General features: G+C 47.8%; 1 protein-coding gene across 1 annotated transcript in view; it reads right to left on the bottom strand.

Moving 5' to 3' along the window:
- The window catches only part of SELENOI (selenoprotein I), a 161,542-nt gene that overhangs the window by 7,603 nt on the left and 139,087 nt on the right, over window positions 1–14,852 (bottom strand). The window contains exon 9 of the mRNA XM_029596256.1: window positions 13,318–13,500. Coding sequence (XP_029452116.1) covers window positions 13,318–13,500 — 183 coding nt within the window. The remainder of the gene's footprint in view (window positions 1–13,317; window positions 13,501–14,852) is intronic.

The following is a 14,852-nucleotide window of genomic DNA, read 5'->3' on the forward strand; positions in this document are numbered from 1 at the left end:
AGTGTTGGCTGCGAGTGAGAGAGCAGAAGTTGTCTATTTTGTGATTTTGAGGTGACACAAAGAGGTCTATTTGAGGATAACCCCATTGGTGGAAGATCGAGTTCACTACTGAGGGATTGAGAGACCACTCGTGCGGTTGAAAGGTGCGACTTAGCTTGTCTGCCAACACATTGTCCACCCCCGGCAAGTAGGTGGCCCTGAGGTACATTGAGTGGGAGAGGGCTTTCGCCCATATCTGCGCAGCTTCCTGACACAGAAGGAAGGAGCCCGTCCCTCCCTGTTTGTTGATGTACCACATGGCCACCTGGTTGTCCGTCTGGATCAGGATGACTTGGTTGGAGAGGTGATCCTGAAATACCCTGAGAGCATATCTGATTGCTCGAAGCTCCAGGAAATTTATTTGGTGTTTGGCTTCCTCTGAAGACCAAGATCCTTGTATCTGCAGATCGGCCATGTGGGCTCCCCAGCCGAGGTTGGAAGCATCAGTGGTGAGAGTTATTTGAGGGTCTGGAGCTTGGAAGGGCAAGCCCTGGAGGAGATTGACCTGATTTCTCCACCAGGCGAGAGACTGACGGAGCAAGTCTGATGCGTGGACAATGGTCGACAGGGGCTGAATGGATTGAGTCCATTGTGACCTTAGAGTCCACGGCATGACTCTCATGGCCAAGCGGGCCATTGGGGTGACCTGAACTCAGGACGCCATGTGTCCCAGGAGGATGAGAAAGTGGTGTGCAGTCATGGAGCGCGGAGACTGCAGCTGGTGTGCAAGAGACACGAGCATGAGAGCTCGCTGTCTAGGCAGAAAAGCCTTTGCCTGCAAGGTGTCCAAGTCTGCTCCAATGCACGATAAGGTTTGAGATTGGACTAAGTAGGATTTGTCGTAATTGGGAAATCCGAGCGAAATTAGAGTGTGTAAGGTAAGATGTAGGGACGACAGAGCAGATTGCTGAGTGGGAGCCCTGATTAACCAATCGTCTAGATAGGGGTAGACGTGGACACCTCGAGTCCTGAGGACTGCTGCAACTACGACGAGGCATTTTGTGAAGACTCATGGTGCAAACGCAAGGCCGAATGGAAGCACTCGGTATTGGTAGTGCTTGGGGCCTACTAGAAACCTCAGGTATTTGCGATGAGATGGAATTATTGCGATATGAGTGTATGCGTCCTGGAGGTCTAGAAAGCAGAACCAGTCTCCTCTTTGTAGAAGAGGAAGAAGAGAGCCCAAGGTTACCATTTTGAACTTCTCTCGCTGGAGGTACTTGAGGGCACGTAGATCCAGAATTGGACGAACGCCTCCCGTTTTTTGGGGATTAGAAAGTACCGGGAATAGAACCCTAGGCCTTGTTATGAGTATGGCACTGGTTCTGTTGCTCTGGATTGGAGGAGGAGGGAGACCTCCTGCTCCAGGAGTAGCGAGTGGTCGGATGTTCTCCACGTTGATAGAGGTGGGGAGTCCGGTGGAATGGAGAGAAAGTTCAGACGATAACCTTGAGCAATTATCGCTAGGACCCAATGGTCTGAGGTGATTGAGTGCCACCTGTTGTTGAAATGGCACAATCGACCTCCCACTGGTATGTGGGGCAATGGAAGCTGGCTGCTGCTGTCTATGCAGGAGTCAAAAACTGGAAGCAGAGTCCGGCTGAGGAGCTGCTTGCGGTTTTTGTTTTAGTGTCTGACGAGACTGAGCTTTTTGAAACGGTCTCATAGAACGGGTTCTAGATGGTGGCAGGTAGGACTTCTTTGGGCGGAAGAATGACTTCTTAGAGTCCTTCCAAAAAGACTGTTTTGAAGAGTACTCAGAAAGCATCAGAGAGAGCTGTCTCAGGGTCTCATGATGGTCCTTGAGTTCCGCCACCGTCCTTTGAATCTGCTCGCCAAACAGATTGTCTCCTACATAGGGCAGTTCAGACAATCTGTCCTGAACTTCAGGACGAAGGTCGGAAGACTTGAGCCAGGCCCATCCTCTTGCCAAAATAGCAGCTGCAGATACCCTGGTAGCAGTGTCAAAGATATTGTAAGATGATCTGATCTCATGATTGCCTGCCTCAAACCCCTTGTTTACTAGGGTTTGGAGTTGCTCTTGAAATTGCTGAGGCATGAAGTCTGTTAAGTCTTGTATCTGCTTAAATAAGACCCTGTTGTATTGGGTCATATAGAGCTGATAATCCAATTGAGGTTTGCGAAAGCCTGGAGCTGACTGAACGAGATAGGTCGTGTCAGCTTTTCTGTATAATGGAGCAACCGAGCCAAGACGTTCCCAGTTCTTTTTGATAGAAGAACCTGGTGGATAGGGATGGAGGTTATTTCCTTGGGAGCATGCAGGAATTGTAACAGCACCATCATTTGATGCCTGTCATCTTAAGAACATGCCATATTGGGTCAGACCAAGGGTCCATCAAGCCCAGCATCCTGTTTCCAACAGTGGCCAACCCAGGCCATAAGAACCTGGCAAGTACCCAAAAACTAAGTCTATTCCATGTTACCGTTGCTAGTAATAGCAGTGGCTATTTTCTAAGTCAACTTAATTAATAGCAGGTAATGGACTTCTCCTCCAAGAACTTATCCAATCCTTTTTTAAACACAGTTATACTAACTGCACTAACCACATCCTCTGACAACAAATTCCAGAGTTTAATTGTGCGTTGAGTAAAAAAGAACTTTCTCCGATTAGTTTTAAATATGCCACATGCTAACTTCATGGAGTGCCCCCTAGTCTTTCTATTATCTGAAAGAGTAAATAACCGATTCACATCTACCCTTTCTAGACCTCTCGTGATTTTAAACACCTCTATCATATCCCCCCCTAAGCCGTCTCTTCTCCAAGCTGAAAAGTCCTAACCTCTTTAGTCTTTCCTCATAGGAGAGCTGTTTCATTACCCTTATCATTTTGGTAGCCCTTCTCTGTACCTTCTCCATCGCAATTATATCTTTTCTGAGATGCGGCGACCAGAAATGTTCACAGTATTCAAGGTGGGGTCTCACCATGGAGCGATACAGAGGCATTATGACATTTTCCGTTTTATTCACCATTCCCTTTCTAATAATTCCCAACATTCTGTTTGCTTTTTTGAATGCCGCAGCACACTGAACCGACGATTTCAATGTGTTATCCACTATGACGTCTAGATCTCTTTCTTGGGTTGTAGCACCTAATATGGAACCTAACATTGTGTAACTATAGCATGGGTTATTTATCCCTATATGCATCACCTTGCACTTATCCACATTAAATTTCATCTGCCATTTTGATGCTTATGATTTAACTACTCTGAACAATTTTGTATCATCTGCAAATTTGATTATCTCCCTAGTCGTATTTCTTTCCAGATCATTTATAAATATATTGAAAAGTAAGGGTCCCAATACAGATCCCTGAGGCACTCCACTGCCCACTCCCTTCCACTGAGAAAATTGTCCATTTAATCCTATTCTGTTTCCTGTCTTTTCAGCCAGTTTGCAATCCACGAAAGGACATCACCACCTATCCCATGACTTTTTACTTTTCCTAGAAGCCTCTCATGAGGAACTTTGTCAAAAGCCTTCTGAAAATCCAAGTATAGTACATCTGCCGGTTCACCTTTATCCACATGTTTATTAACTCCTTCAAAAAAGTGAAGCAGGTTTTGAGGCAAGACTTGCCTTGGGTAAAGCTATGCTGACTTGGTTCCATTAAACCATGTCTTTCTATATGTTCTATGATTTTGATATTTAGAACACTTCCCATTATTTTTCCTGGCACTGAAATCAGGATAACCGGTCTGTAGTTTCCCGGATTGCCCCTGGAGCCCTTTTTAAATATTGGGGTTACATTAGCTATCCTCCAGTCTTCAGGTACAATGGATGATTTTATTGATAGGTTACAAATTTTTACTAATAGGTCTGAAATTTCATTTTTTAATTCCTTCAGAATTCTGGGGTGTATACCATCCGGTCCAGGTGATTTACTACTCTTCAGTTTGTCAATCAGGTCTACCACATCTTCTAGATTCACAGTGATTTGATTCAATCCATCTGAATCATTACCCATGAAAACCTTCTCCATTACGGGTACCTCCCCAACATCCTCTTCAGTAAACACCGAAGCAAAGAAATCATTTAATCTTTCCGCAATGGCCTTATCTTCTCTAAGTGCCCCTTTAACCCCTCGATCATCTAACGGTCCAACTGACTCCCTCACAGGCTTTCTGCTTCGGATATATTTTAAAAAGTTTTTACTGTGAGTTTTTGCCTCTACGGCCAACTTCTTTTCAAAGTCTCTCTTAGCCTGTCTTATCAATATCTTACATTTAACTTGCCAACGTTTATGCATTATCCTATTTTCTTCTGTTGGGATCCTTCTTCCAATTTTTTAATAAAGATCTTTTGGCTAAAATAGCTTCTTTCACCTCCCCTTTTAACCATGCCGGTAATCGTTTTGCCTTCTTTCTACCTTTCTTAATGTGTGGAATACATCTGGACTGTGCTTCTGGAATGGTATTTTGTAACAATGACCACGCCTCTTGCACACTTTTTACTTTTGTAGCTGCTCCTTTCAGTTTTTTTCTAACAATTTTTCTCATTTTATCAAAGTTTCCCTTTTGAAATTTTAGCATGAGAGCCGTGGATTTCTTGTTCAGTCTGCAATTGGAAGGGAACCAATTCAGACATTTCCTTCACCAAATTTATGAAGGAAAGGTGAAGAATCATCAGTCCAGGTATCGTAGGGATCAGCACCTGGTCCTCTAGGGACTAGAGGAGGATAGGGCGGTGGGATCCCTGAAGGTCCTGGTCGAGGCTCCGAAGGACTCGAAGGAATAACTGGAGGCACCAATGAGGGCATCGAAGGCACCGGTGCAGGCATAGAGGGCATCGATGGCTGGCTTGGTGGTGCCGATGGACACGTCTGCACCGATGGGTGGATCGGTGGCACTGGACATATCAGCATCGACGGCTGAGGCATCTGTAGAACTCCTGAAGGAGGGATGCAGAACTGTGTTTCTCCTCCCAATGACAAAGCAAGCGGGGAGGGCACTGGAGCCATCGGTGGAAAAGTGGCCATAAGCGCTTCCATCCTCGAGAGCAGCGGTGCCAACGCTGCTGGAATCGGGTCAATGGTCGGTTCCGCAATCGGTACCAGTGTCTGTGCCGGAAGAACCTGGAGGAGTCGATGCATCGCCTTGTCGATGACCTCCTGAACCATCCGGTCCAGTTCTTCTCGGAGACCTGGAGCAAGCAGCCCCCGGCTCCGGAACAGAAGGAGGCAGAGGCATAGCCGGAAGGACCACTGTTAAAGGCGGAGTCGCGGCTCCTGATACCCTGTCGGGTGAGGGTTGCCTCGGTGACCCAGTCACCGAAAAGGTCGGTGCCTTTTCTGGACGGGGTTTCTTCGACAACGGCTCAGACGATGGCAAGGTCAATGATTTTGCTCCCTCAATGGACCGCGACTTTCGATGCCGGTGGCGATGTTTCTCTCTACAATCCCCTCGGTCCTGAGGGGAAGTAGAGGGTGACAAAGGCCGAGAAGTCGTTGATGCCGGATGGTCACCGGCCGGAGGTCGATGCTGGCGCGAAGTTGACGGTGCCGGTTCTGATGACATCGATGCAATGGACAGAGTCGGGGTTTGAGCGCGGAAGATAAGTTCCATCTTCTCCATTCTAGCCTTGCGACCTTTTGGTGTCATAAGGGCAGATTTGGTGCAGGTTAGGACATCGTTCTCACTTCCGAGACACATTACACAGACTTTGTGAGGGTCTGTGATGGACATGGTGCGATTACAGTCCGGGCACCGGCGGAACCCAGACGCCAAGGCCATGAGAAAATTGAGCCGCGGTACGGTCGACGGCCAGTAGGCCACAAGGGCCAAACTCTACGGTAATCGACGGAAAACGGGTAAAAAAAAAAAAAAGCAACTTACCGGAGTACCACGGCTTGAAAAAGTTGAAGGAGGGACCCCTGTGGGGTAAACTAAATTTTAGTAATTCCGTGAGGAAAATTCCTGTCAGGAATCTCTGCAGAGCTCCTTATCCGCGTGGCTACTGCTGCGTGGAAAAAAGAAGACTGAAGGGGGACCCCTGCTGGCTGCAGGGTTAGTGCCATGCTGGGCATGTCCAGTAGGGCCCAGAAAGCAAAGAGGTAGGTGATCTATAATGACCGCCAGGTAAACACAAAAGGATAGATGACTTGATCTTTTTCAAAAATGTATTAAAAGTAGAGACGTATTCATGAAACCGCCCGACTCAGGCCGAGTTTCGCAGCTCAACAGCTGTTGCCTCAGGGGCTTAGACAATCCAAGGTCTTGAATGAAATACAATGGTGTAGTGTCATCAAGCAACAAGTAACTGTATATCAACAATGCAAAAACAGCTTGCGATTCTCCGTTCGGGTTGTATCCCGAACGGAGAATCGCATATGTGAGGACTACCATTCTGCTTGTCCTGTGAGAAAACAAAAAACTTTAAACATTTCCCCAAAATCAATCAACTATTTCAAAACAGCAAACATATCAAATACCCAATAATTAAAAGTTAAGGTTAAAAAAAAAAAAATCCCCCACTCTCCATACCTGGAAAGTTTTCATTTCCAGCCATCCTGAGATTGTACACTTGGATTAGCAGGGAAAAGAAGAAGACTGTTTACACAAACATCCTCCTCTCTCTTTTTTTTTTTTTTATACACACCCCAACCCTCACCAAAATCCCCTATTCTATTTTCTCTCTCCCTTTTACCTTTCCTCTCACTCATCCCCTCACCCTTTTCCCTTGCTTTGTTATCCTTCCCACTCAGTTGCTCATCCCTATAATTCCCACTCACTTCTGTCACTCCCTCCCTGTCTCAGCCTGCCAGCTCTTTTGAATCTCTACTGCAATGGTCAAAGTAGTGCCTGTTGCCACAGAAAGAAGGCCTTGGCCCAAGCCATGTCTAGCAGGGCTTCCATAACGTCCAATCGAGGTGAGAGGCTGAGACGATACTCGGGGTAGTTGATGACGAACCCTAACGACCAAAACACCCAGATGATCCAGCACATGGACCCTTTGGCCCCTGCCTGAGAGATGCTCTTAACCAGCCAATTGTCCAGATAGGTGAAAACATGAACTCCTAGTCTGCGAGGGTGCACTGTCACCATGGCCTGGCATTTTGTAAAGATTCACAGGGTAGACCTTAGGCCAAACCGCAGAACAAGGTACTGGAATGTTGAGATTACTTACCTGATAATCTCGTTTTCCTTAGTGTAGACAGATGGACTCAGAACAAGTGGGTATAGTGTGCTCGTGCTAGCAGTTGGAGACGGATCTGACGTCAGCACGGGTACATATACCCCCACAGGAAGTGAGTCAATTCAGTAATCTTCCTTGCAAAAGCTGTTATGGATATATGTGTACTGACGGTCAATGAAATAGTGAAAACAGGATTCCCCTGACCGATTGATAGTAGCTGGAGACCACCAGCATTCCCAACCGGAAGACGTCGACACCTGGTATAGTGGACGCACTCATGTAAGAAGTGATAAGGCTTACCTTGAATCGGTGATACCCCTGTATACCGGCAGCCGGGCGGGATGCTGAGTCCATCTGTCTACACTAAGGAAAACGAGATTATCAGGTAAGTAATCTCAACATTTCCTAGCATGTAGCCAGATGGTCTCAGAACAAGTGGGATGTACAAAAGCTTTACTCCCGGACTGGGTGGGAGGCTGCCTGAGGACCGCCCTTGCAAATGCTGTGTCCTCCCTGGCCTGGACATCCAGACGGTAGAACCTGGAGAAAGTATGGAGGGAGGACCATGTCGCCGCTTTACATATTTCTGCAGGCGACAGCATCCTAGATTCTGCCCAAGATGCTGCTTGGGCTCTGGTAGAATGAGCCTTGACTTGTAGAGGCGGTGACTTCCCGGCCTCTACGTAGGCCGCTCTGATAACTTCTTTAATCCAGCGGGCGATAGTGGGCCGAGAGTCCGCTTCTCCTTGTTTCTTGCCGCTGTGAAGGACAAACAGATGGTCCGTCTTTCGTACTGTTTCTGTCTTTTCCAGATATCTGGGCAGCAATCTGCCAATGTTTAGATGGCGTAACACATGCCCTTCTTCTGATTTCTTCAAACCCGCCGTGGTTGGCAAGGATATGGTCTGGTTGAGGTGAAATTGTGAGACTACCTTAGGCAAGAAGGATGGAACCGTGCGAAGATGGATAGCCTCTGGAGTGATTCTAAGAAAGGGATCACGGCAGGACAGCGCTTGTAGTTCCGAAATGCGGCGTGCCGAACATACAGCCAGCAAGAACACCATCTTCAAAGTGAAAGAACGGAGAGACAGGCCCCGAAACTATGTTGAGGTTCCACAAAGGCACTGGCCACTTCAGTGGCGGACGAATGTGCTGGACTCCTTTCAGGAAGTGAGAAACATCTGGGTGCGTGGCAATGGTCTTGCCATCCCTCCTGGGACCATAGCAAGACAGCGCAGCCACTTGAACCTTGATGGAGCTTAGGGAGAGACCCTTCTGAAGCCCATCCTGCAGGAAATCCAAAACAATAGGGATTGTGGTCGCATGTGGATTGGTGCCGTGAGTGTCACACCAGGCTTCAAATACTCTCCAGATCCTTACGTAGGTGAGGGAAGTGGAAAACTTGCGAGCTCGGAGGAGTGTATCTATCACTGGCTCAGAGTAACCTCTTTTCTTCAGCCTAGCCCTCTCAATGGCCAGACCGTAAGAGAGAATTGAGCAGGTCCCTGAGAGGAGGCAGGGGAAGGGGCTCCCCTGCCAGTAGTCTTCTCATGTCCGCGTACCAGGGTCTTCTTGGCCAGTCTGGTGCCACCAGAAGAACTAGGCCCGTGCTTCTGAATCTTGTGGATGAGGGTGCCCAGCAGGGGCCACGGAGGAAAAGCGTATAGCAGGGTCCCTGGAGGCCATGGCTGAACCAGGGCGTCGATCCCGTAAGAGAACAGATCTCGCTTGCGGCTGAAGTACCTGGGTACTTGAGCATTGGACCTGTCCACTAGTAAGTCCATGTCCGGGATCCCCCAGTGATCCACAATCATCTGGAAGGCTGTGGGCGACAGCTGCCATTCCCCCGGATTTAGGCTTTCTCTGCTGAGGAAGTCTGCCGTGGTGTTGTCCCTCCCGGCAATGTGGATGGCGGAGATGTCCTGAAGATTCGCCTCTGCCCAAGCCATCAGTGGGGCTATCTCTAGGGACACCTGTCGGCTTCTGGTTCCGCCCTGACGGTTGATGTATGCCACCGTGGTGGCGTTGTCGGACATCACTCTGACTGCCCGGTTCCGCAGTCTGTGAGCAAATTGCAGGCAGGCTAACTGGACTGCCCGTGCCTCTAGTCGGTTGATGTTCCACCCAGACTCTTCCCTGCTCCACCGTCCTTGGGCGGTGAGTTCTTCGCAATGTGCTCCCCATCCGCTCAGGCTGGCATCTGTGGTGAGCAGAGTCCACGTGGGGGAGGACATCTTCGACCCCCTGCTCGTGTGGTTGGACTGCAACCACCACCGTAACTGGGTCCGCACTCTGGCTGGCAGAGGTAGATGCACGGAGTAATTCCGGAAGCGAGGGCTCCAGCGAGAGAGCAGGGAGCGTTGCAGAGGTCTCATATGGGCCCTTGCCCAGGGTACCGCTTCCAGGGTGGATGCCATGAGGCCGAGAACCTGGAGATAATCCCAAGCTATGGGCCGGCTGGCTCCCATTAAGGACCGGAGACGCGTCTGAAGTTTTAACCTTCTCTTGGTGGTGAGACTGACTTTGTCTGCCTGGGCGTCGAACTGGACTCCCAGGTATTCCAGAGATTGGGAAGGCTGTAGGCAACTCTTGTTTAGGTTGACTACCCATCCCAGGCTTTCCAGAAGGGCGATCACTCTGTTGGTTGCCCGATGGCTCTCCTCTCATGATTTCGCCCTGATCAGCCAATCGTCTAGGTAGGGATGGACCAGGATTCCTTCCCGTCTGAGCGCCGCTGCTACCACTACAATCACCTTGATGAAGGTCCGCGGCGCCGTGGCTAGCCCGAAGGGCAAAGCCCGGAATTGGACGTGGCGTCCCAGAACCTTGAAACGTAGGTAGCGCTGATGATCCTGATGGATCGGGATATGCAGGTAGGCTTCTGACAAGTCTAACGCCGTGAGGAATTCTCCTGGCTGTACTGCGTTCTTGACTGAGCGCAGAGTTTCCATGCGAAACCTCGGGACCCTTAAGTATCTGCAGGCTCTCCAAACTGCTTTGGAGACAGAAATTACTGAATTGTCTCACTTCCTGTGGGGGTATATGTACCCGTGCTGACGTCAGATCCTTCTCCAACTGCTAGCACGAGCACACTATACCCACTTGTTCTGAGTCCATCTGCTACACGCTAGGAAAGTGCTGTTTTCCAATCATAAAATCAGAGATACTTCTGGTGGCTGTGGAAGACCTTGATGTGAGTGTATGCATCTGAGATAGAGAGAGCATAGCCAATCCCTTTTTGCAGGAAATGGATCAAGATGCCCAGGGAAACCAACTTGAACTTTTCTCTTTTGAGGAACTTGTTCAAGGCCCTTAGGTATAGGATGGGATAGAGTTCCTCTATTTTCTTTAGAATCAGGAAGCACCGGGAGTAAAATACCTGCCTTCTCTGCCCTGGTGGTACAGGCTCGACCGCTCTGGTCATTAAGAGGTGGAACGCTCAGACATGAGCACTTCCTGATGTGCTAACAATCCCCAAAATGGACTTGAGGGGCAATTTGGTGGTGTGCACAGAACTGCAGCCTGCCCCCGACCAGGAGATTTGTTATCACAAGTGCAAGAGTTTTGGCTACACTCTCGCCAACCCAGTCAAAACGCCATCCCAGGAGTTGATTGAGATGCCAACTGAGGCTTTGGGGCTCTTTGTTGCATTGGGCAGCTACGAGGAGCCTGCTGCTAATGGGACTAAGATGGGGGAAGGATAAATGTCTCGTTGGGCAGAAAAAAAAAATCTCAAAGACCTACTGGATGAGAGGGGCAGGTCCTGAGTGCCAGTAGAGAGAGTTTCTGGAGCATCGCGTGGGGCTCACAAATTTGAGTCATTGTGTCCTTCACTTTTACCTCCGAAGAGATTCTCTCCTGTGAATAGCACATCAGCAAATCTTTCCTGCACTTCTTGACAGATCAGAGGCCAGCAGCCAGGTGAATCTGTGGGTGCTGATCCTTGCAGCGAAGATTCTCCATGCTGCCTTGAAAACATCGTATGTCGAGCAGACCCTGTGTTTTCTGCACTCCAGGCCCCGGTGCACCAGCAACTGGAGAGTTTACTGCTGCTGCTGAGACAGCTGCTTGGCCAACTCCTGCACCTGCTATAGGATGTCCCGCCTGTATTGGCCCTTAAAGAACTGGTAGGCCGCTATGCAGGCAATGAGCATAGCTCTCTGAAATACTTTCCTCCCAAGCATGTCCATGGCCCGCGAATCCTTCCCCAGGGCCACCAAGGAATGGGTCTGGAGGCAAGTGGCCTTCTTGAGAGCAGATGCGATCACAACTGATTGGTGTGGTAGCTGATACTTGTCGAATCTGGGAGCATTTTGGACAAGATAGATCGCATCCGCCTTCATATTAACAGAAGCCCCCGAGAGAGGGTTCTCCCACATCCTCATCAGCAACTCCTCTCGTTCACTGGGACTACCAAGATCTTAGGAGGCTCCACAAACTGGAGGATATCCAGCATCTTGGGCCAGTTATCTTCCTCCATCTACAATGTAACCTGTTTGGCCTCTGTTATCAACTGGACAAAACCTGGAGGAGACTGCCTTTTGTCATCGGGAGGAGACGGGTCAGAGTGAAAGCCATCTGATGAGCTGCCATCCAAAACAAGTGTTGGTAGCGCTCCGATAAGTGCATGCAGGAAGCCGAACAGCAGCTCGAGAAGCAACAGAGCTGGGCTCAGTGCCATTGGTGTATTGACGCAGAGGCCTTGCCGTGTCTTCTCCATGGCTTGCTGCCTTCGCTTCTCCAGCTCCTCCTTGAAGATCGCCAATACCAAGACTGACTGGGAGCCAGGAGGCATGACTAGATCCTCTTCAGAACAGAGAGGAGGATCGGTGGTGGACATCAGGACTAGTAGAGGCAGTGGCGATCCCCTGGAAACCGTGGAGGAATAGTGCTCCTCACCACAGGTTTGCCTCATGAAGCATCGGCACTGTGCATCAGCAAGGAATGATGACTATGCTTCTTCGGCTTCCCTTGATGTTCAGCTCAGTCCTTTCCTGGTGCTGAGGTCAAAGAAAATGAACCCAAAATCTTCGACCTAGAAGAGCTGGCCAATGGCCCATCTCCAGACACTCTGGAAGCCATTAACATAGACTGAGTCTATGGCCCCGCTGATGTTGATCAATAGACGGCCATTTGTGCAGCACTAAGGTCCCCAGATGTCAATGCCTCTGATGCAGATGCATTGGTCTTCCTGAGTCCAAAGAGTGGAGGAGTGGCCTAGTAGTTAAAGCAGTGGGCTACAATCCTGGGAGTCCAGGGTTCAGGTCCCACTGTTGCTCCTTATGACCTTGGGCAAGTCACTTTATCCTCTGTTGCCTCAGGTACATGTGTAGATTGTAAGCCCTCTGGGGATAGGGAAATACCTATAGTACCTGAATGTAATCTGCTCGGAAGTGCCGAAAAGCAGAATAAATAAATACATGGTTCATCTTCTCCAATCGGGCCTGGTGTCCCTTAGGGGTCATATGAGCAAACTTGCAGCAACTCTGGGCATCATGGATGCCCCCCCCCAGGCAGAGGACATCATGGAGATCCATGATAGACATAGTCCTCCTGCCCGGAGGGCACTGCTGGAACCCTGAGGACATGGTGTTGAAAAATAAAAGGGACACAATACCAAATGTTGGCAGTGGCCATTGATGGATGGTGAGCATTGAGCACAATGCTGCCCTGGTGGTTTGACTCGAAAGAAAACTTACCGAAACATTGAAAACCCTGAATAAGGATCTAAAGTGGAAACAGAGGGACTGACAACCACATGATCCTCATGATGTTCAATGCCAGGCAAAAACAGCAAAAAACTCCAAAAACTTTGATGACAAATGAGAAATACCAAGCTCTGCAGAAAAAACTGAGGGACTCTTATGTGGCCATGTGGTATAATGCATGCCTCAGCTTGCTTAAAGTTCTAGAAACTTTGACAAATTTTCTGTGCCAAGCTCCATTGAATGATGTCACCCATGTGTGAGGACTGCCATCCTGCTTGTCCTCTGAGAAAGATGATATTCCCAAGTTTGTCAGAGATCTGCTCACTGAAATCAGCAATGCCAACCAGAAGTTCTTATTGTTCCTACCTTAGGTCACAGCTTAAAAGCACAAAGTCCATACAAGACAACTACTTACCACTTGTACTCCATAATGGATGTGTGCAATGGTGATGAGAACAGTAAGCACATACAGTAGGAAAGTTTCACTCTCCTGAGCTAATCCAGAAATGACCACAAGGACGACAAGAGCTAATGGCACGAGCAGCCAGTTCAGAGGTTGGCACCGGGTATTACTCATCTGGCAAACAATAAGCTTGCACTGCAAAAACAAAAATTATTCAATCAGCAAGAAACCTTCACAATACAGGGCTCTAGAAATTCAGATTTGTTCTCCATTGAATGCATTTAATTCTGATGAGAAAGCGACTAGAGTCAGGTATAGGGTAGGTTTTTATTTTGCAAACAGCTACGCTAAGCTACCTTAATCCTGACCTGCAGCACGTGCTGCTATTCTAGTGCTGAGCACTAACAAAGCCCTTCCAATGCAAATCAAATATGATCTGCAACATTGCTCCTTGCACCCTTCCTCACCATAAAGAATGTTGACAAACTGTACAGTGGTTTCATTGCTCTAATACACCTCTGCAACATGAACAAAAATTAATTAGGCTGCTTAAAATGATCAAGCTTGCAATTTGAGCCCCTGCAACTTCACATAGCAAGTGAACCATAACAGTGACTGATGGCAGATAAAAGACCAAAATGGCTCTCTAGTCTTCCCAGTTGGGCTTTGTGCATTTTGGGTGGATGCACACAAGTTGCCTTGCACAACCCAACACCAGCTCCCTCTCATTTTTTTACCTAATCTCTTAAACCTTTTTCTCCTCATCCTCCCCAGCACTTCTAAAATCTGTTACAATGATGGTCACCATTTCCACTAGTAGAACATTTTAAACATCTTCAACTTTGCTTCTTATAAGATTAGTATTTAAGCTAGCACCAAGGCCCCCATCTGAATTAAAATCGGGCCTCCCCATGCTCACTAAGTTGGGTGTAACTATAGTCCTTGAATGTATGTCTTCCAGTCATCTTGGAGGTCTAGTGCAATATCATCACTGCTCTTTAGGATTTGCACTGTACCTCACCCACTACAGCACAGTATCTATGTTCTATGTTCTGAGTTAGAGTTACTCTGGCAAACAAAAATAAAATGCATCTCCTGTTTAAAAAGCATCTCAAAGTGGCAATGTCAAATCTTGGAAAGTCCAGATAAATCCTCATATGTAACATTTTAGGGCAATCACATTTCTGAATAGCAGAATACAATCTCATGCTCATTTAAATATGCATAAACCTCAATATCCTGTATCTGATAAGTGATTCCTCTGATAACATTGTATACATCTGGACTAGGAGCGGAAGAGCCACACAGCTTCTGTATCCTAACATGTCATTACAGATGAATGACAAAGCCAATGCAAACAATCCACTTAATATTTTCTCCACTTTTTTAAATTTAAATTTTGAGAATATTACTCCATAAGAATTGATGAGAAAGAATTTTAAAAATAGAAAATCAGCTATACCACAAATGATATATATGCCTTCCAATGCCTTGTAAGAGCATGCAGTTTAGGTTTATATTGCTATATTAAATATTTTGGCATCCTA

The sequence above is a fragment of the Rhinatrema bivittatum genome, chromosome 3 (genome assembly GCF_901001135.1).
Source record: "Rhinatrema bivittatum chromosome 3, aRhiBiv1.1, whole genome shotgun sequence".
Taxonomy (NCBI): Eukaryota; Metazoa; Chordata; class Amphibia; order Gymnophiona; family Rhinatrematidae; genus Rhinatrema; species Rhinatrema bivittatum.